The sequence below is a fragment of the Tasmannia lanceolata genome, unplaced genomic scaffold, assembly GCF_043159265.1.
Source record: "Tasmannia lanceolata isolate RefF3 unplaced genomic scaffold, GAP_Taslan_0.1 ptg000008l, whole genome shotgun sequence".
In the NCBI taxonomy this organism is placed as follows: Eukaryota; Viridiplantae; Streptophyta; class Magnoliopsida; order Canellales; family Winteraceae; genus Tasmannia; species Tasmannia lanceolata.
Window position 1 is genome coordinate 62,510,700 of NW_027518685.1, and position 21,871 is coordinate 62,532,570.

The 21,871-nt window shown below is 39.1% G+C and overlaps 2 protein-coding genes across 3 annotated transcripts; one reads left to right on the forward strand and one right to left on the reverse strand.

Moving 5' to 3' along the window:
* The first annotated feature begins 2,347 nt into the window (after window positions 1-2,347).
* Window positions 2,348-6,095, forward strand: LOC143883716 (ACT domain-containing protein ACR8-like). Its single transcript, XM_077387036.1, has 7 exons — window positions 2,348-2,533; window positions 2,963-3,009; window positions 3,135-3,248; window positions 3,362-3,429; window positions 3,965-4,546; window positions 4,657-4,761; window positions 5,318-6,095. Exons 1-7 carry the CDS (start codon window positions 2,472-2,474, stop codon window positions 5,672-5,674), a joined length of 1,335 nt encoding a protein of 444 aa, XP_077243151.1. The 5' UTR covers window positions 2,348-2,471; the 3' UTR covers window positions 5,675-6,095.
* A 9,778-nt stretch (window positions 6,096-15,873) lies between these two features.
* LOC143885438 (putative protein cornichon homolog 2) lies at window positions 15,874-20,772 on the reverse strand. 2 transcript variants are annotated; one of them, XM_077389610.1, is made up of 4 exons: window positions 20,545-20,772; window positions 18,333-18,514; window positions 16,470-16,592; window positions 15,874-16,380 (listed from the first exon to the last, which is right to left on the reverse strand). In XM_077389610.1, the coding sequence occupies exons 1-4, from the start codon at window positions 20,605-20,607 to the stop codon at window positions 16,350-16,352; spliced, it is 399 nt and encodes a 132-aa protein (XP_077245725.1). In that variant the 5' UTR covers window positions 20,608-20,772; the 3' UTR covers window positions 15,874-16,349. The 2 variants fall into 2 exon arrangements, with proteins under 2 accessions (XP_077245725.1, XP_077245726.1); XM_077389611.1 differs by lacking the exon at window positions 20,545-20,772 and adding an exon at window positions 18,733-19,244.
* Between the last annotated feature and the right edge of the window lie 1,099 nt (window positions 20,773-21,871).

Here is a 21,871-nt window from a genome sequence, read left to right on the forward strand (position 1 = left end):
TTATCCTACAGGGGGTGCGAATCTATCTACTCCGTTAATTTACAAAATGCCCTTCTATTTATCTCCGCGTCAGCCGCAACGGACGCGTAACGGCGTTCCATTTACATAAACGTCTCTTGCCGGCCACAGTTAGACGCCGTTTCTGAGCATACTGCAGCGCACGCTGATCATTAAATGCGCTTGTCTGCCACGTGGCGTGATCGTGGAGAGAGGTGGGAGATCGTGCGGTGGAGCATTATTATGTTTTATTTTAGTAGCTGATCCTGTCGGGAGGTGGGCCGTTAACACTTTTAAAAACGGCATCATGTTTCCCGCCTTTGGCATCTTTGAGAGACATCCCGCCGCGAATCGTAGTCACGTGCTTACTGACGCATAGCGCGTGATTGGTGGGGACCACCCTTGCACGAGATCATCTTTGCCCTGAATTCTGCCACGTGTCGGAACCGTAGCCGAAGGTTTTAAATGAACACACGTCTCGGCATGTGCATCTCCGCCCTCCTCGTGTAGCGCGGGAGTCACATGATGCCCAAAAATATACCCCAAAAACACGATAGGAAAATACCCACAGAAAAAAAAAAAAAAAACCTTTCAGGATGCCTAAAATACCCTTCGATGTAATTTGCACCATACTCAATTGGATTAGCTAGCTTAATCTTTTGGACTAATTAGTTGTTTCAGATGATATTTTTAGAAAAGGTTCGGGTTTAAAACTTCTTGATATTAAAAGTCCATGTGTAATGGGCTAACCCTAAAAAAAAAGGGGCCACACTTGAGGGGGAGTACTAAAGTATGAAAGACAAAGGAAGTGGTGGAGCCCGAAATCAGTGGGCGCCAATATATAATTATGCTTTTCGTATATAATAACACTTGAGGTGGTGTTATTTAGGGGCGCCAATCGATCCACTTCGTATCGGACGGGAAGAGGGGGGAGGCTCTTGCGGAAGCCCTGCCCGCTCTTCTCTATTTTGAGGGATCCCTCATATTGATGATTCTAGGCTGCTGGAGTGACGTGACTGCAAGTCCGTTCGAGGCTCCAGCAACGCGATCGTAACAAGTGCATAAGAGTAAAAAAGGGGATAAGAAGGGGAGACCGCCCCAATATAATACTATGAAAGCATTTTTTAGGTATAGTCAAGCCCCTTGACTCTATCAGTTTGAAAAATATATCAGAGTCGTCTACACCATCCGGGGACCTCTTTCGCGAGACCAGTCAGTCATTGGTTCAATTCTTCCATTACTCCTTTCAGTGATGACTTACTCCACCAATGTCCGAGTTGCACCCTGTGTAGGACTTAGGGTTAGGGGAGTGCAAAGTGAGTAGAGAGAAGAAACTAAAGAAACGGAGACGATGATCCGTCATCAAAACAAAAATAAGGTCAATGAAATGTAACTTATGTTTTTATGCAGTGTTTCCGAATGTTACTGAATATACCTAAACGAGTGAAAAAACAAGGGAAATTTTTGTTCAATGGTAACCTCGATTCGATTCTTGGATTCACCGTCGTGTTTTGTGGTGGCTACGCCTGGGTTATGATCTGAAATAATTTTAGAGCTTAGGATATGGATCATGAACATAGTCGGATCCAATTTTGTGTCCAAATCCTTGTAATAGGATTTGGATCCTTTGGATCCATCAGACTATCTTGGTCTATTGATACCCCTACATGAATTGCATCTATAATATCGGTTCACACTCTGTTTGTTGCGGTAAGTGGGACCCCATTCCAGCATGGAATTCCTATGGGCTGGAGACCAGGAATCAGTGGATCCCCACCTCACTCTCTTTGATTGTACCTTCTTTTTTCCTCCTTTCATCTTAATAACTCAAACTCACTTCCTTTGATTGTAGAGAAAGCTAGAGAAAGCTAAAGAAAGCACATTCCACCAAAATCATACCATTTCTTGCCGTATAATATGCTTCACGTGTAAATTGGCATTTCACTAGAAGAAGATTCCATAACTCAATCAAGGGTAAACATGTCATTTAAATGGAAGTTGAAGATAACGGACAAACAAACGGGGTTTGGGAAGTTCGTTATAAGCGAGTGTGGCGATCATACAATTACAAACAGACCCCAACGGAAATAACGACAAGAATAAAAACGGAGTAATTCTTTCCAGGCCTCACAAATCATGCCACGTGTGTGGGCCCCCCATAATTGGCCTCCCCAATTCAAAACCCTAGAGTCAATCGCACGCAAGGTGTGAACGACAAATATGCTGACCTGTCGTCCTAGCTGGACAGGCCAACCAATCAAATACTCTAAGATCGACACGTGTCCATCACTTTGGTTTTTGTCCTTTAAATATAGACCCAAGTCTTTAGTACAAGAAAATAGAAGCTTAAGAGCTTAAGCTTCTTTTTTTTTCTTTTTCAAGCTTTTTTTCTTTGTTTGTTTGTCTCGTCGAGATTTAGAAAGTTTGAGGTTTTGTTCTGGTTTTTGTGAGAGAGTTAGGGTTTTGGTGAGAAGATGGAATGGAATGCGTCTTTGAATGAGTTTGAAAAGCTCGTTATTCGTATGAACACTCCAAGGTTAGTTTTCTTTGATTTCTCTCTCTCGATTTGTGGTTTTGATTCTGTTAGGGTTTGAGTAATTCTCCTTTTTGTTTAGGTTTTTTTTGTTATTTTGTTTGTGTTTGAGATCTAGTTCGATTTTCTTTTACTAATCTCTCTGTTTGCTCGAGATTTCATGTGATTTTGGAAGATTTTCTTTTACTAATCTCTCTGTTTGCTCGAGATTTCATGTGATTTTGGAAGATTTTCTTTTATTTTCTTAGATTCATTTGTTTCAATGAAAAATTATGCCCTAATTTGTTATAGAATCTGTAGATATTTTCTTAATTTACTGATTTCTTGACTTTTCTGCTCTGGATTTTGTGTTTTTTCATCTCTTTTCCTCTTTGAATTTGTTTCTCGATTCTACAAAATCTTTTGATATTGACACTCATTCCTTCTTCTCAGGGTTGTGATTGACAATGTGGTATGCCCTAATGCGACTTTGGTAAAGGTATGATTCTCTGAAACCCTAGAAATGAGGGAATTTTTTTTGAAACTTTAAGCAAAAACAGAGAATTTCTGAGAACAGAGATTGAAATTCTTTCCTTGTCCTTTGCTTTTTTTTTAAGGTGGATACTGGATAGTATGAGGAAACATGGAATTCTTTTAGAGGCTGTTCAAGTTCTCACTGATCTCAATCTCTGTATCAAGAAGGCCTATATTTCATCTGATGGTAGATGGTTTATGGACGGTAAAGATCTTCCTCTTCTAAATTGCGCTGTTTCAACTAACGTGTGCTATCTAGATATAATTTCTATTTTTGAAAATTTTCATCTCATTTTCTCTGTGGTCTTGTTTATGCAGTTTTTCATGTCACTGATCAAAATGGTAACAAACTTACGGATGAGAGTGTTCTCAGCTACATTAAACAGGTAACAGAGACTAGAAAAAACCCACAGAAAAGAAAAATTAATATCATTTTTATTTAATTTTTACTTTTTTCGTTTGTCTTGATTACAGAAAGAATAGGATTCTAACTGTTTATTTATTTACATTTGGGGTTTAATTTTCATAAGTATTTGTTTTTATTTCAGTCTACTGGCAACTAGTAATGCTTGGCTTGGGTAACAAATACTAAAATTACGAAGCAAATAACTATGCGGATTAAGAAATCAAACGAACAAGAGAGCAATTACACAACTCAACTCAACTCGACTAAAAGAGCAAAAGAATACAAAAGAACACAAAAGATTTATGTGAAAAACCCCAACTCAACTCAACTAAAAGAGCAAAAGAAAAGAACACAAAAGATCACAAAAGATTTATGTGAAAAACCCTCCAATGAAGAGGGAAAAACCACGGGACGGGTCCGCGGGGGTTTAATCAAAATAAGTAAATACAATGTCTCTCTCAAGTTTTCCTGGGTTTAATTTTTCTTAATTATTGTTTGCTTTCATTTCATTTCAGTCTCTTGCAACTAGTAATGGTCCCCGAGCTAATGGCTTCAAAGGCCTAACTACGGCTTTGGAACTAACCGGGACAGATCGGCCGGGATTACTATCAGAGGTATTTGCAGTCCTGGCCGAGCTGCAATGCAATGTGGTGGAAGCCAAGGTGTGGACCCATAACGGCCGGATTGCCTCTCTAATCTATGTCAAGGACGACGAGGACTCGGGTTCTTTTATCAAAGACTCCCAAAAAATCAGCAGAATCGAAGGGCGTTTGAGAAATGTATTGAAAGGGGACAACGACATTAAGAGCGCCAAAACTGCAGTATCCTTGGCCGCCGTCGTCACCCACACAGAACGCCGACTCCACCAGATGATGTTTGCTGATCGGGATTACGAACTTAAACCAACAGAATCCTCCTCTTCTCCTTCTCCTCCGTTGGTTTCCGTTCAAGACTGGTCGGAACGTGGGTACTCTGTAGTTAACATACAGTCTAATGATCGGCCGAAGCTCTTATTCGATATCATCTGCACATTGACGGATATGGAGTATGTCGTCTTCCATGCCACCATTGATACCGCCTGTGCTCAAGCTTATCAGGTTTTTTTTTGTTCTTATGTTTTAATTTATTTACTTCACTTCTCTTTAATTGAATTGGGTTTTCTTTATTTGAGCTTTTTTTAATCATTTGGGATTCTTTTGGAATGTAGGAATTCTATATCAGGCATACGGATGGAAGTCCCATTAGTTCGGAAGCAGAAAGGCAGCGTGTAATTCAGTGCCTCCAAGCTGCAATTGAAAGAAGAGCATCCCAGGTATTATTTTTCTGCTGTTATTGTTGCCTTTGGTTTTGATTCCTTGCGGGAAAGAAAAAGAAAGAAAAAGCAAATGTGAATCTGATTCTTTTTAGTTTTAAGTATGTTACCGCAGGCGTTTTGAAAGTAGGATGACTTCCCCTTACGGGGCCGTTTGGATAGAAGGATTTTATAATCATGGATTGTAAAGAAATCCTGGATTTTACAAGCTAAAACCTGGATTTTATAAGTTAAAACCTAGATTGTACATTTTCAAGATTGTAAAATCATGGTTGGTTTGTAACTTTAAAAAAAAATAAAAAATCATGGTTGGTTTTAGCTTATAAAATACAGGTTCTAGCTTGTAAAATCTTGGATTCTATAAGCTATAACCTTGATTGTACATTTTTCAGGATTGTAAAATCATGGGCTTAGCTTATAAGATACAGGTTCTAGCTTGTAAAGTCCAGAATTTCTACCATCTTGGAGTATAAAATCCATATATCCAAATGGCCAATTTTAAATTTCCATGGGCATATTGAGTAAACATTGAAGGGTTTTTTGGGTTGGTGAACAGGGGGTGAGCTTAGAGCTATGCACGACGGACCGGCATGGGCTATTGTCGGATGTGACCCGGACGTTTCGAGAGAACGGGTTGTCGGTGACGAGGGCAGAGATCTCCACGACGGGTGAAACGGCAGCGAATGTTTTCTATGTGACTGATGCTGCAGGACATCCGGTGGAATCAAAGACGATCGAGGCAGTCCGACAAAGAATCGGACTAAGCAGCCTCAAAGTAAAGGAACCATCCATTGTCGACAAGGAGTCATCTACAAGGGATGGGAATGGTGGTGGTGTGGTGGGTCTCTTCTCCCTTGGCAGCTTAGTGAAAAGGAATCTATACAATTTGGGGTTGATCAGATCCTGTTCTTAGTTAGGACAACAAGAAGGATATATCTATGTGCAGGGGCATATACTTTGCTTTTACTTTAGAATTTGTACATAGGAAAGGAGAAAAGGAAAGACATCTGATAGATTTTTTACAGGTAGTTGGTTTGGTTGGATAGAGAGGTGGCCCCTTTGAAACAGTTAAACAAAGACAAAAAAAAAACAGAAAAAAAAGAGGGTTTGTATTTGGAGGGCTTATGGATGGGGGCGCCTCTGATATGTAGGTTCATTGCTTTGTTTGGTTGGCTGAGAGTAGGTAAAGAATTGGTGGTCAGTGTGTTTCTAGCTGTGGAAGTTTTTTAGTTTATTATACACATTGTATATAACAACTTTGATCCTGGTACTAATTGCTCCACTTTCCTTGTAAATGAATTTTTTTCCTCAGGAATATGACTTTATGTTTCACAGTGATTATGGTAATCCAAGGCAATAAACTTTCTCTCCTCCCTTGAGATGGTGAAATTGGGAAATTTTGGCAAACGGTCATCCAAATAGATAGGGTGTCAACGGATCCGCATCGGATTGGATCCACTTATGTCTTGGCCCAATCTTATTAGTAAGATGTGATACCTTTTCTAAGTCTTATTTTTGCTGTACAAATTTAGGGCTCGGGGGCTCAGGGACGGAAAAGGGAATGTAACTCTACAAGGAAGACTCCCAAGCTATGTAGGGTTGGCAATTGCGGGGTTGGATGTTGCATTCCTCATCCCCATCCCCGCCTCAAGGAAGATTCCCCGTCCCCGCTTCGGAGATGGGAAAATCTAATACCTGTCCCCGCCCCGATCGGATCCACCTATGTCCCAGTCACGATCCATTCAAATCCCTTATCGTTCGGATTTGGAGTATTCTTCGGATCCTACTTCCCGCGTCTCGGTCACGATCCATTTCAAATCGAACCGTCCATCGGAGAGTCCTAGTATGTCCTACTTACATTGTGCACAATTAAAATGTTTAAAAGAAGTTAGAATGCTTAGTTGACTATCAGCAAACCCTTGTCCTTTAATGGATCATAAGATATGTAATATCTCCCAAATGACTCAAAGCCCTAGTACTTGCACAATGGAAATCCATGAACAGAGTTGTTCACCAAATGAAATCCAAATAGGTCTTCTGAATTCACAAAAATGAATAACAATGTGATTCCTTTTTTTATCTTGACTAAAACTTGAAGATTGCAATAGGGAGAGCTAAAAATGTGATCCAATGTCGTTTCTTTCTAATTATTGTAGATGGAGCACATGCAAGATAAGATTGTGACTATCGACGGAATGGAGTGGCTAGTGAATGAGGGTATGGGTGAGCGACTAGTGATGGTGTGAATGGATTGGCCGAATGGATTAGGGTTACGGGAAGAAAACGACGGAGGAAGAGGAAGAGATGTATCGATCGACGAAAATGGGGGAAAAGGAAAGTAAATCACGAAATCTTAGAAGTGTGAAATTTATTTCGGACATTGAAATAAATGTACATTGAAAAAACCCCTTTATTTAGGACATTGACACCCTTCATTCGGATCTAGGATTGTTCATTTGAAATACCCTCATATGGATGGAATGGACAGGGTTCAGATACAACTTCTGTACATTGAACTTTCCTATTCTTTGGATCCTTGATCTGAAAAAAAATCATAGTAAGTTTCACCAAATGGGGCAGAAACCCTACCCGATCCCGTGACTCATGCTCCAAAATCTGGACAGAGGCATTTGGGGCCATTTCTGTTATTTTATTACTTTCTTTGTTGAGACTGAGTAGTGTTCAGACCTTCCACATGCATGCATGTAATAAAAGTAATGAACAAGAAGTGGAGAAGACCAAGACCAAGACCAGATTATCCGTTGGGAAGGGTTTGGTGACCAACCGCCTGCTTTCTTAGGCTTAAAAGAATACTTAGCCTCGCATGCAATATAAAGTTTAAAAAAAAAAAGAAAAAGAAAAAGAAAAAAACCCTGTAAATCTCCTCCATATCCTAATCCTCCAATTTACTACAGCTTATTTACAAGTGTTTGGATCAAGGAGATGATTTACTACAGCTTATTTACATTATGGTCCGTCAAATGAATGGTTTAGATCATCCTGTGAAGTGGGCCGCCCCACTATGCTTTCTGAAAATTATCGGACATCACACGACTGCACCATATAAAATCTCAAGTTCTTAAATAACTCATTTTGAGGGAGCTTGCCATATTTAAGGTGGAGATTCTGGGGTGGAGTGGGGAACTTACACCAGGGGGCTGGACTAATTTACACTTGGCAGGACTTATTTACTTTGCGGCCCAATAAATGAACGGTTAGGATAATCCTATGAAGTGGGCCCATAACACTTTTTGAAAAATGAGTTTTTATACGGTGCCCAACCGTAGCGTGAAACCAGTACCACTCCTGAGTTGGGCGACACCTTGTCTCCCACTCCAGTCATTTGTACTTATTGTTTTGAGCTTAAAAGGATTCGGGCACCCTCCCCGTAACGGCTAGCTTTTGAGGGTTAGTTCTACCCAGGTCCCAACAAGTGGTATCAGAGCTAGGGCGTCGTAATCCCGGTGTGCCTCCGAGGATGGAAAAATCCCTTGGGGAAGATCTCGTAGTTCCCATGTTACCTCCGCGTGGAGGGGCGAGATTGTTGGGGGGTTCCACGTGAAAGCAATTAATCCTACATTGGATAAGTGAGTGAAAGTGGATGGGCTTAAAAGGATTCGGACACCCACCCCTTAACGGCTGGCTTTTGAGGGTGAGTTCTGTTGGGTATATAATATAACCCATGTATCTTCTAATATAAGCCCAATAAGATAATGGACCGGTGTAGTGGGCCTATTTGGGCTAGAGTCCACTAACATATTAAAACCCTAGTGTATCTAATATATATATATATATATATATATATATATATATATATATATATATATATATATATATATATATATATATATATATATAGGGGCTGCAGGCAATAAACTTGGAATTTCAAATTAGATACCTTGGTGTAATGCTTCAAGCAACCTCTTGCTTGACCTAATTACTTTAACAATCTTGAAGCATTAATAATAAAAAAACCCTAATTTTCTAACGTTTTTTCGACGTGGGTTTTATCTCTAATTCCATTGGTTTTGATTTGGGCGTTGGGTAACTTCTCCCCAAATAGGCCGTGGGTTCTCTTCTTCCACAAAAATTGAATTGGGCTTGGACTCTCTCTCTCGTGTCTTGATTCTTGTTCTCTGTTTTCTCACGATCCCACCAAAAAGAAGAAGAAACCCACGTTTCAGAACCAGAAGAACTCGAGTAGAAATTTCGTTCCCTCTTGTGAAGGTTCTTCACCAACCATGTGTGCCTCTCCTCTTTCTAAAAAGGGATTTCGATTTTCTGTTGGGGCTTTTTCTCACGCTCGAATTCCTTTGGAGCTGAATATGTGGTGATTAAATTCACCTTGCAATCGTCAATCTTTTCAAAGATTTGGCCTTATCAAGAACCGGCCAGACGAGAGACAGAGGACAGAGGGCAAGAGAAGAATTCCGTTATTCTTTACCACACTTCTATGTCGTTATAACGAAAAAAAAGAAAAAAGAAAAAAGAAAGAAAGAAGAAGACACAAATCTGTTGACTTCATCATAGCTTGGGGGATCTTGGTCCATGGCAAATTCTCTCTCGTGAGTACAAAGAAGGGGATAGACACCCTCTGTTGAAATAAATCCTACCCATCTTGAGAAACCGAATGTATTTTTGGGGATACTACTTTCTCTTCTTCTCACAATCAACAGAAGGTGTGGCTCGGGTTTTTTCTCACCAGCAGAAGGGTTGGTTTTGGAGGGGGACGTTTTTTGGCAATGATATTGTCAGCCCCCCTCACTGGTTGCATATTGGCATCTCTTTCTTGTTGACCGAAACCCACTTGTTCCCCAACTTGTGGCAGAATCAGTCTGGGCTCTACCTTAGTGTGGCTGAATTCTTTTCAAAGCCAACTTGGTGGCCAAAGGGACAAAATTTACTCGGAGCTCGCCTTTGCATTGGTTCTTGGATTCGACTAGCATGTCTTGGATTTGGTTTTGCGACTCAAATCAGGTGCACTCTCTCCACTTTTTACTCTTATCTAATTATACAATGGAAAAGAACAATATTCCGTTTGAGATAATCAAACTTCAATAATTTGGTGGGAATGAGTTTAATTCATGGACGCGAAAGACTCAATTCGGTCTACAATATATGAATTGTTTTTACACCGTTTTGAGTACCTTTGCTGCCTCAAATGAAGAAGTTGATGAATCTCAATGGCATTCTTTTAAAAATGAAAAGTATAGGAAAAAGGTGCAAGTGAGACTGGATGATCTCAAACGATTCTTTCGAATCGAAGATGAGAATCGAGCCAGGAATAACTTGGAGATGGTTAGACAGCAACAGTCTGCTGCTAACGCGGTAACATATCCCAAGTTGGAGGCCAAAACGACTATCTTTCAGAAAAAGAAGAGCAAATGCCCCAACTATGGGACATGGGGTCACTTTGCTGCAGAGTGTAAACAACCAAAGAAGGCTAAATATGACACACCACAAAAGGAAGCTCATTTGATGGTGGGCAGTGCTGAGCCTAAGAGTTTTGTTGCCATGTTAGGCAATGGTAAGGCCAGTACTTCTTCACACTGGTGGTTAGATAGAGGCGCCACCTGTCATGTTTGCAACTTTAAGAACCTACTTACAAATGTTGTTGCTGCGAAAGAGACCGTTATAGTGGCTAGTGGAGCAGAGACATAAATTACTCACACTGGTACTGCGAACTTGGTCATTTCTTCAGGACAAATACTAACTTTAAAAATTGTTAAAGTAGTTCTTACTCTTCAAAAGAGTTTCATTTATATTAGTCTTTTAGACTATGCTGGCATATGTACTTCATTTATGTGTGGTAGAATAACATTGATTGTTAACTCATACTATTTTGATTGTGCGTATTTGATAGATGATATGTTTGATTTGAGTTTAAATACTGAGACTGTTAGTTAGGATAGTTCATCGCTAATTGCTCCTAAGTTGTTACACAACCGATTGGGACATGTGCACTATTAGAAAATGGTCTAACTTACTAATACTCATAAGATACCATTATATATGTCACTTACATTTGACAAGTGTGAGAGTTCGGAGTGATAGAGAAGGAGAAGATACACATTAACAAGGTTCAAGGAATTCTGTGCCTCTCAGGGCATAATCCTTGAACCTTCTGCTCCTCTCTCACCTCAATCAAATGGCATAGCCTAGTGTAAAAACAGGACGTTCACTTAAGTGTTAAACTCCATGTTAATGTTAGCTGGCATGCCTAGTTGCATTTGGGGAGAGGCAGCTTTGACTGCAAATCACATCCTGAATAGAGTGCCAAACTCAAAATGCTCCTCCACTCCGTATGAGTTATGGCATAAGCATCCTTGTCGATATGACACTCTTAAGATTTGGGGCTGTATTGCTTATGTAAGGATACCAGACCCTAGGAGACCTAAAGTGAGAACTAGATCAAACACTTGTGTTTATTTAGGAGGTGCAGAAGATAGTGATGCTGCTCGGTTTTTGGATCTATCAACCAATATGATTATAGAATCTCGAGATGCAGTTTTCTTTGAGAATAAATTTCTCAGAGATCAGGGTTTGACCATACCAAGTGATACAGAGATGGTTACAAAATTGTCGGTTGAGTCTGAACTAGTTACGTCTGACCCTTCTCCCAATCTGATTTCTAATTCAGTTATTGTAAGAGTTTCTATAAGAGATAGAGTACCCAAAAATTTTGGTGAGGACTTTGTGACCTACCATTTAGAGAATGATCCATTATCCTATAAGCAGCGATGCGATCTAGGGACTCTTTGTTGTGGGCAGAAGCCATTGATGATGAAATGAGCTCTCTGTTGTAAAATCTAACTTCACAGCTAGTCGATTTGCCAAAAGGATCTAAGACTGTGGGCTGTATGTGGATATTGAAGAAGAAACTTAATCCTGACGGATCTATAGCTCGATATAAAGCACGTTTAGTAGCTAAGGGCTATACTCAAGTGAGTGGGATAGACTACTTTGATGTCTTCCCACCGGTCTGTCATTTGGCCTCGATAAGAATTCTTCTTGCTTTGGCATCTATTGAGCATTTTATTGTGCATCAAATGGCTGTAAAGACAACTTTTCTTAATGGAGAACTGTCAGAGGAAATCTACATGAACCAACCTGCAGGGTTTGTCATGGAAGGTTTCGAGAACAAAGTTTGTAAGTTACACAAATCTTTGTATGGTCTTAAACAAGCACCTAAATTGTGGCATCAAAAATTTGACAAGGTAGTAAAGAGCTTGATTTTTCTAATCAATTACTCAGCTAAATGCCTTTACTATCGTTTTGTGTCGAATAAGGTCATGATTATTTACTTGTATATAGATGTTTATTCTTGTTTCCAATCTCTCTCTGTGGTGCGTAATGTGAAACTAACCTTGGGTAAAGAATTCGACATGAAAGACCTGGGTGTTGTTGACACCATTCTTGGTATGAAAGTAAGTTTTGACAGGCAAGGGATTTTCCTTAGCCAAGCCCATTATATGAAAAACTACTTTCCTTTTAAGGATGCAGTGAGTGCCAACCGATTGAGACACCATTTTGATTATACCAAGAAGCTGATCTCTAAGGAAGAGACAGTGTGAGTCAGTTAGATTATTCTAAACTGATTGATAGTCTCATGTATGTGTTGCACTAGGCCAGACATAGCCTTTGTAGTTAGCATGCTGAGTCGTTTTACTAGCAATCCTGGCCATGAGCATAGAGATGCCCTTATGAGCCTGATGAGATACCTTTCGTGTACTCAAGAGTATGCTCAAAACTATGGTGGCCATCCACTTATCATGGAAGAATATTCTGATGACTCATGGGGCTCAGAATTAAAAGACAGTAAGTCTACCAGTGGTTATGTGTTTACCCTGGGTGGAGCTACTGTTGCGTGGAAGTTGAAGGGACATATTACATTGCTCTGTCATCTATGGAATCAGAACTTTATGCTCTAGCTTCTGCAGGAGATGAAGCAAAGTGGATAAAGAATCTTATTATGGACATTCCACTAACTCGGTTAAGGATTAATTCCTTACGTGTGTTCTGTGATAATCAAGCTACAATTACGATTGTGAAGAACTCACTCTTTAATGGTAAGATGAGATATCTTAGGCTGTAACATGTCATGCTGAATTATCTCATTGAACACGAGATTATCACTTTGATTGATGTGAGATCGAAGGATAATATGGTCGATGCTCTCGCAAAGGGACTGAACAAAGATCGAATATTCAAAACTGTGGGGGAGATGGGGTTAAAGTCTGTATAGGCATGACTTAACCTACATTCATGTTATTTTGAAATTTCGAATCACCCTTTTGGCCAAGATAGGCACTTGATATGTTTCGATGATGTTTACAGTTGTTGTATGTCATTCTACATTTGATGACATGTCCTTCTTGAGAAAGGTTGTTTCATTCCAAACTTGATGATTCAGCTTAACTCAAATATGGATAAGATGACTGTAACATTCCAAATGGAAACATGAAATGGTTCTTTGCAAAAGAAACTATTAGGTCTTGTTCTTTATTGAAACTTGACAATGATGAATGGTTCTTTGCAAAAGAAGTTGTTTAGGTCTTGTTCTTTATTGAAACTTGACAATGATGCTTATGATGAGAATGATACTGATACTTTTTCAGCCATTTTAGAATTGTACTAAGTTCTTCAGGTAGAACTAGATACTTTCATGAATTATGAAATTGTACTAAGTTCTTCTTCAGGTAAAACTAGATGCGTTAGTGTTTTACACAAATGATTGGATTCATTTTCATGAAACCTATATTTGGTAATTCACAGGGATTGGCGAAAAAGGAGTAGCTTGTCTTGATTTGGACTTTGATGAAGATGACTTACTTGATGAGTAAATCTTCTAAAGTCATAAAGACTATGCTTTCATTTCAGTATGCATAGAGTTCATTTTCTTTTGTGGAACTTTATTTTGGATCTCGATGAGAATCATGCCCCATGAATGAATTCATCTAAGATCAGTGAGTTCACTTATATGTGAAACTATCTTTTGGTTGAGTTTAGCTTGTTATATATCTAAAACTCTTAGTTTTTTCATAAAAGGATTCATGTTTTCAGTTGGATTACAGATCTTTTATGATATAGACCATATGGTGATGTGGATGATTCAATATTTTGTTTTGAACATTACACTATCTATCTATTGGATTGTGCTATATGTAGAACATAGGAGGAGATTGTTGGGTATATAATATAACCCATGTATCTTCTAATATAAGCCCAATAAGATAATGGATCGGTTAAAACCCTAGTGTATCTAATATATATAGGGGCTGGAGGCAACAAACTTGGAATTCCAAATTAGATACCTTGGTGTAATGCTTCAAGCAACCTCTTGCTTGACCTAATCACTCTAACAAGTTCTACCCGGGTCCCAACAGGTTCACTGTTGGATTTCAGAACTGAAGGGTTTTACTTTCCTGTCTGGTCACTGTAGCTATCAACAACTCTAAAAGAAGAATCCCACTGGTAGCATGTAAGGCACATTAAACTGATGTTAAAAGTTGCACAGCCCGTGGCATGAGAAACATATAAATGATGCTGCTAGATCCAGTTCTGATGTGGACAGGCTAATCTTACTAGTAATGGTGCTGTGACTGATCCGCGTATGCTCCCAACGGCTTAGATAAAACTGATATCCTTGTGGAAATGTTCCAAAAATTACCTCAACATCACTTCCCAAGTGTAGCATCCATTTGCAACAATCGATGCAGTTTCTTTTGTAGGGAATGTGTTGGAGAAGCGACTGCACAAGTCTTCCTCAATGAGAAACTGATGAGAGATGGATGGGGCCAAATCAGTTGTAACCGTCTTCCGATGAGTGAAAAGATTCAGCCATGTTTAGTCTGAATACCCAACAACTAATGTAGACCTGCCAAAAAGTGACCCCAATCCACAGGTCCACCCAGCCCGCCGGCAATTTAAGGGTCTGGGTCACTAAATTAGTGACCTGTTGAAATTTGACCCAACCCGTACGTGTCCCATCAAAACTGGGCTGGGCCGGGTGAACCCGCGGGTGCTTGTAAAAACCCAAATAATAGATATTTTATATGGTGACAACCCTTATAATCCCGTATTTTCAAAAAGTACTGTATGGATCACATCATAGGATGATCTAAACCGTCCATGTGATGGAACACAACATAAATAGGTTGTGCTCAAAAAATCATTTCCATAGGATGATCCTAGCCCTCCGATCTATAGAGGTATTCATAAATAATAATATACAATTCCTCCATAAATTAGAGGCCTAGGCTCGTCATATGGAGAAATGCAAAACCCTGAAACAAATGAAAAACAAAACCGAGAGAGAGAGAGAGAGAGAGAGAGAGAGAGAGAGAGAGAGATGGGAATGACGTCACGTTTCAAGTTTTCGAGACTCCCTAGCGACAACGGTGGCTGAACGACGAGGAAGTTGACTGGTAGAGTAAAAAAAGAAAGTTGAAAATGGAAAAGTTATAAATAAAAAAAGAGGGAAAGAATAGAGAAGATGGAAAAGTAGAAAATTAAACATGTTGCTTAAGAAAAAGCATTTTCGTCCCGCTTTTTCTGACAAGACTTCTTTCGTCCCTCGTTGGTAATTTCAGCAAAGCATGGGTCATCTTGACAATTACGTCATGTTTGTATTCCCCATTGGTAATTTTTCCTTTGAGTTGGGCGACACCTTGTCTCCCACTCCAATCATTTGTACTTATTGTTTTGGGATTAATAAAGTTACTGTTTCTCAAAAAGAAAAATGAAAATGAAACCGAAGAACTTAACTAGCTATGCAACCTTTTACCAGATCATGGCATGTACTAAGAAATTTTCTCAAACAAGTTTTTCTATCCAGTGAACACCAAAATACTTCTCTTTCCCTTTAAAAAAATCCCACCTGTCTTTTTACCAGAAAACCCATTCTCCCTGTCGCATTGGAGGTGAGAAACCGGTCTGGTTTGCTGAATGGGATGTTTCCAAAGAATGGTTGCCAACATGAACACACCCCAAGACATACATGGTTCGATCATTGGATTATATCTGAACATAAGAAGCAAATAACAATCTCTCCTAGTATTAGCCCACATAGCCATTCAGTCGAAAATTCAATAATACTGGCAGCAATTTGAATGGAAAAAGCTACTGCTTTCATAATATTAAAAAACATTACGACACCACAACAAATTAAGCAAATAAATCATCATATGTTTACAACAGTGGAAACATCAGAAACTCAGATGCCAGGCTAGCCAAACTCTACAATCAAAACCAAACTTACATGCCTTCTGCTTCTGAACCCGAGGACCCCTGAGCAGAACTCAGTCATAAGGTGCCTGATATTGGTTTATCCGGCATGGTCACAACCCGGATTCTGAGCTAGCAAATGTGATTCCAAGTTGACCAGGAACAAACACATTTTATATTTTGAGAACTGATTGTGAGTCCAAAACTGATTATTGGACTCAAATTTCCATTTAATTTTGAGCCCTATAATCAGTTTGGGACTCATAATCGGTTCTCAAAATCCAAAACAAACAGCGCCTTAAAAGTTTGCAGTTTAAAGGCACTTGCTACTGATGCTCACTGTGTGGTGAAGAGAAAATTGATCAATCATCCTCCAATGCTGTCCAAACCATCCTGCAATGAATAGATGGAAAAGCACATTAATCAACTCAACTGCGGCAGAAAATACAATTTCTTAAAGCAAGAAGTATTAGTCATAATACCAGAATATGGAGAAGAATAGGAGGATAACAGTATAGATGAGCTTAACAAAGCGCTGTTTCTTTTCCCAATCGAGCATATTAAATATCTCTGTCACATCTACCAAGTGCTGCCTTCGTGTATACCTGAAAATCGCACAGAGAAGCCAACTAACACTATGCATGGGTCCAGGTTTATGAATGAGAAATACAAAGCAAAAAGGACTGCTTATGGTTATATATCAATGTATTCCAAACATCAGATATTACTAAGGATAAATCTACCATTCACATTTGTAGTTTCTTCCCAGAGGTAACAAAATATTTATCCTAATAGAATAAAGAAATATGGAGAACATCACGTCAACTGAAAATATAATATATTACAGTTAATTCTTAAATTTAGCTTAATTAAATTGCTTCGCTGTCAATTGTGTTCCCGAGACAGTTCCATTTTTCTCTTGGATTGGAACGTTTCAGTGTTCGATTTCAGAAATTATGCTCGTCTGTGTAGAATGGTATGGTAGAAGAAAAATTTAGAGGAAGCAAGAGAAAAATGATAAAAAAGAGGTCATCGTAAACCTCGGTTTAGGATTTCAGGAAACAAAAGAAACCCCAAATGTGACAATTGACATTTTTTTATGGATTTCAATCCTCCATCTAATTGGGAGGGGTGAAACACCTTAAAGCTACCCAATTCCTTGAAAAATCTGACAAAAAAAGGACAATATCTGGGGAAAAAAGGACTCCTGATATTAACTTTCTCAGCAGTTTTTGTCGGTCGTAGATAGAACAGGGTGTTCTAGACAGAATTTCCTGGATTGGTCCAATCGCAACATTTCATTGAGATATTCGTTCCAACTTCCAAATATCATTCTAGATTTAAATTTACCGTCAATTCAGTCCACAGTGGAGCAGAATTGATAACTAAGCTAGACCATGTTACTCTTTTGGGAACCTCTCAGAAAAGTGTGGAAATGGATGTTGATTGACTAAAGACACTACCAAAATCAGTCTGCCCTCCATCTAGAAAAACTCCTCCTTTGTTAACAAATAAATTTTCTTTATCTCTCCTTGAGATTCCATCATTGACCATCTTTTTCAGTGAGCACACGAGAAGAAAAAGAAAGAAAAGCTAACTCAGAGACATTATTAACTTAAGTTGATACTGGACAAGTCAATATCGGACCTGGACTTCAGACTTAAGCCTAAGTTAATAACTTCTATAAGTTGTTATTTAATTATATATGCCAAATATTGGCCAGGCCCCAATGTTCTTAAATAAATAAAAGAAATTTTATTACTACTTAAAGAACCATTGGTAGAGTGCCTCATTTAATTGAAAGAGATGTCAGACATTTTTAATTGAAAGGACCCTTAAACCCATTAATTGGTATGACTGTTAACCTTTAAAAGTTCCTCCTGGATAAGGTAATAAAATGTCTATATTTTTGTTTTTTCTGTTTTTTGATGAAACATGTCTATATTTTTGTTTTGTTGAATGGTTAATAACCTATCTATATTAATACCGCCCCACAGGTCCCCAGGGTCAACTATGATAGGTTCTAATGTATTTGACATTTGTAACCTTCTTCTTCTTTTTGAATGGTCATTTGTAACCTTCCTCTAATTCTATGATATGTACATTTACTTAGATCAAATCATCAATCTCCTATTTTTAGTAGCCAGCTTAGACTTTTAGCCTATTCCTATATTATCAACGGAGTCAAATTTGTCATGTTCATGGTTTTCAAAGGAAATATATCAACATCCAAATCATATGACAACTTCTAGCAACAAGAAAGAAAAAGCATTGATCTTATTTTTCTAATTTGAGTAATATACTCATGCAAAATAGTGATGTGGAACATGGGAGAAAGAACTTACAGTCTAAAATTGTAATAAAGGTTTGGCGCACACAGTAGAAACATAAACCAGTGTCCTGAGAGAAGAAAGAGTAAGCATAAGACTCCTTGCGTGATGAACTCCGGCAAAACTACACTGTTGATGCGTAAAGCTGAATCGTAGGGGTTGATATAATCAAACTCTAAGTCTGCCAAACTCATAAGCTGCAATAATTTCTTAACTGTCAGATTATGTGTTACATAATTTAAAAATTAAAAGCATAGAAAACAGAAACAATAGGGCCGGTACATAGCTCTTATACTATTTTACCAAAGGAAATCTATAATGACATGAGATGGCAAAAATTGAAACAAGGATAACATGACAGGCATATTGCACTTCTAGAACTTTACCAAACAAGGTCTGCGTTAACATAACTTACATGTCAAGAATCGATTATATCATGGCTGACATTCTAGTTAGCACATCATGAACCAGCTATAGTTTGCCTTCAGGGCATCTCTTTCACCAAGCCTACTATCATTTTAAGTAGGATGAAGCTTGGAACTTTGTTAAAGAATCTCGAAATATATAATGCAGTGCATATCACACATATTTCATTGTAGAACTCTTAAGCAATTACCGCTAGATGCTTTGAAACTGATTAGGATTGGTACTGGATATGTGTCTTGTACATTAATATCACGTATAAAATCCATACATACTTCATCGCATCTGTGATTTATTTAGGTATCGCAGCTAATAAAGCAGCACACACAGCATCAGATTGAAATACAGACATGCCCAATGTATAGCTCAGAGGCTTTTGATTTCTGAGGATTCTAAGGCCATGTTTGGCCACCATGAAAAATATTCCATGGAACATTTGTGGGGCCAGTTGTGGAAGATGGTGAGAGACTTAAGAGGGTGGGAGCGAGGCTCGCGTGAAAAGCTCCTACATACCAGGGAAACAAATAACGAAATCTAAATAGGCTCTCTCTCTCTCTCTCTCTCTCTCTCTCTCTCGTGTTTTTGTGTGTGTGTGTGTGGGTGGGGGGTGGTAAGCTGGGATTCAACCTCCGACCTCATGGTTGAAGAAAATTGTCTTTACCAAATGGGTATTTTCTTTTCACTAGTTTTCAGGATTTTTTGATGCTATCTCTACTTCGGCCCACTCAATTCTCCCCCTCTCCTTTGTGTGGGTGGGTGTGTGGGTGGGTGGGGGGTGGTAAGCTGGGATTCAACCTCCGACCTCATGGTTGAAGAAAATTGTCTTTGCCAAATGGGTATTTTCTTTTCACTAGTTTTCAGGATTTTTTGATGCTATCTCTACTTCGGCCCACTCAATTCTCCCCCTCTCCTTTGTGTGCGTGGGTGTGGTGGTGGTGGTGGTGTGTGTGTGTGCGTGTGCGGCGGGGGGGGGGGGGGGGGGGGGGGGGGGGAAGCTGGGATTCAACCTCGGATCTCATGGGTTGAAGAATATTGTCTTTACCAAATGGGTATTTTCTTTTCGCTAGTTTTCAGTAATTTTTGATTTCTCAGTTCCTCTCACACAGTTTGTCCTACAAATATTCCATAGAACAATTTTTCATGAATTCCAAACACATCCTAGTCCGCATGTGGCGCACATGCTCATTTTAAGCAGGCGCAGCCTCAACCTTACTTGATATAGAAGCGACGAACTGATAAAGAAAAGTGCAATTTCCCAACTATCAAGCAATGCAAACAAATAGTTGTATTGGTAACTTGAGAGGAAAAAAGGTAAGAGGGATGGTATCTGTGCTGTATCTTGATATCAAAGCAACAAATGCAATTTGTCAAGTTGATTAGCCAATAATTAAAGTCTCTAAATTTCATTTTTTTTAAGAGAATTTTGCAGCAGATGACCAATGATTAGTCTATAAGCATATTTCTTGTCAATAATTGAAGTTTCAAACTTCAAAATTTTTAGGGATTTTGCAGAGACTATGGGTACAAGTAAATGTAAATTGACATATTCAGAATTTAAGTTCTGAAACTCTCTCTCCTCTAACCAATTAGGAAAAAAAAGTAAATAAAAAAATACAGTACTAAAAATTCATACAAGAACATGAACAAACCCTAGATTCCCCTGCTCCTTCTTAGAGCATCACAAACTGTTTTTACAAATGAAAATCAATAACAATGGAGAAACAAATACAAGAATCAATCGAAACAAGAAGAAAAATGAAGAAAAAAGATTTCTAGGGTTTTCAATTTTGAATGAGAATTTTACCTGGAAGATGAGAAGGCCGAGCAGAGCGATAAGAAGGAAGAATGAGAAGAGCCATACCAACATTTTTTTGTGTGGTGTCGTACTGGGCACTTTTTAGTGCACTCAAGCTGCTTCTTTTGCGAGCTTTTTTGTTTTTATAGAGGATTTTGCCATGATGAGATGACTTCGGCCACACCCCATGGAAATAGTCGATAGCTTATGGCAGTTCAACTCTGTACCTTACCAATATGACAAAAAATCCAGAGCTGATGGTTGTCCCATACCAGGCCGGGTCCCACCCAGTCCATACCTAGGTGGGCTCCCACTTAGGAACATAACATCCCACTACTTGTCTGCGCTTCCGAATCCGCTGTCCTCAGCGACCCACTCTGTGATGACTTTAACTCTAGCCTTTTTCCAAGTACCGTTTTCCACAGGTCACCCCTTTCGAGGCGGCCCACTATGTGGCAACTTCACTTTGACGGCTTTCACTTTGGCTTTTTACTTGATACCAAATGTTACCTACTTTACCAATACGCCAAAAGCTCCAGAGCTGATGGGACGTGTTAGGCAAGGTCCTTTAAACCTGTCACATACCAGACTGGGTCCCACCTAGTCTCATACTTAGGTGGGGCCTCCACTTAGGATCGTAACACACTCTCCAAAGGGTGGTGTTGGTACTGGTACGGCTCATGCTCAAAAGTGAGCCGTCAAGGGGAGAGTGCTTCTTATAAGCTGTTAAATTTAAGATTAGTGATGCCTAAGTTCTTATAAGCCCTGTTAAATTTAGGATTTTCACTAATGATTACAAACAAACCCTAACTAGTGCTTATATAGAGCACTTAAGGAGAGATAGATAATCCTAATCCAACTACTAAATTCACCTTAATAAATCCAACCATCGTATCTTATAAGATCTGATCATATATTTTACCATGCCTCTCAAATGTATGTGGATTGAAAAATTTAGAAAAAAGAAACTGAATTTGGCAATTGATGGACATTGTTGAAGGTTGATGATGAATGCCCATTGATGGTGATAAATGATATCTGTTACCGAATGCAATTATGATGACTGATGTTGTAGACGTGTTGCTTGAAAGAGGAGCTGCAATGGATTTGAGGACCTCAAGCCTCAATGGGTTCATGAGTCGGTGTTAGAATGCCGATCATCATCGAAATAGGTCACTATGGACCAATGCCATAATTGACGAGAATGAGCATCAATGGGCAAGTCATTATTAGTCGGCTTTTGGAATCGATCTTCATGGAAATAGACATCATGGATCTTCTTTTAGTACTGATCCTCTTGGAATTTGAAACTACTCCCTCAGGCACGCGCCTCAAA

What these genes read in the sequence shown, in the direction of transcription:
- LOC143883716 (XM_077387036.1), top strand. Translation starts at nt 2,472, where the DNA reads ATGGAATGGAATGCGTCTTTGAATGAGTTTGAAAAGCTCGTTATTCGT. An exon ending in ATTCGTATGAACACTCCAAG is followed by an intron (nt 2,534 to 2,962) that starts GTTAGTTTTCTT and finishes CCTTCTTCTCAG; the next exon opens with GGTTGTGATTGACAATGTGG. An exon ending in TTCTCAGCTACATTAAACAG is followed by an intron (nt 3,430 to 3,964) that starts GTAACAGAGACT and finishes ATTTCATTTCAG; the next exon opens with TCTCTTGCAACTAGTAATGG.
- LOC143885438 (XM_077389610.1), bottom strand. Translation starts at nt 20,607, where the DNA reads ATGTTGGTATGGCTCTTCTCATTCTTCCTTCTTATCGCTCTGCTCGGC. An exon ending in TCGGCCTTCTCATCTTCCAG is followed by an intron (nt 18,515 to 20,544) that starts GTAAAATTCTCA and finishes AAATTATTGCAG; the next exon opens with CTTATGAGTTTGGCAGACTT. An exon ending in CTTTATTACAATTTTAGACT is followed by an intron (nt 16,593 to 18,332) that starts GTAAGTTCTTTC and finishes TGCGATTTTCAG; the next exon opens with GTATACACGAAGGCAGCACT.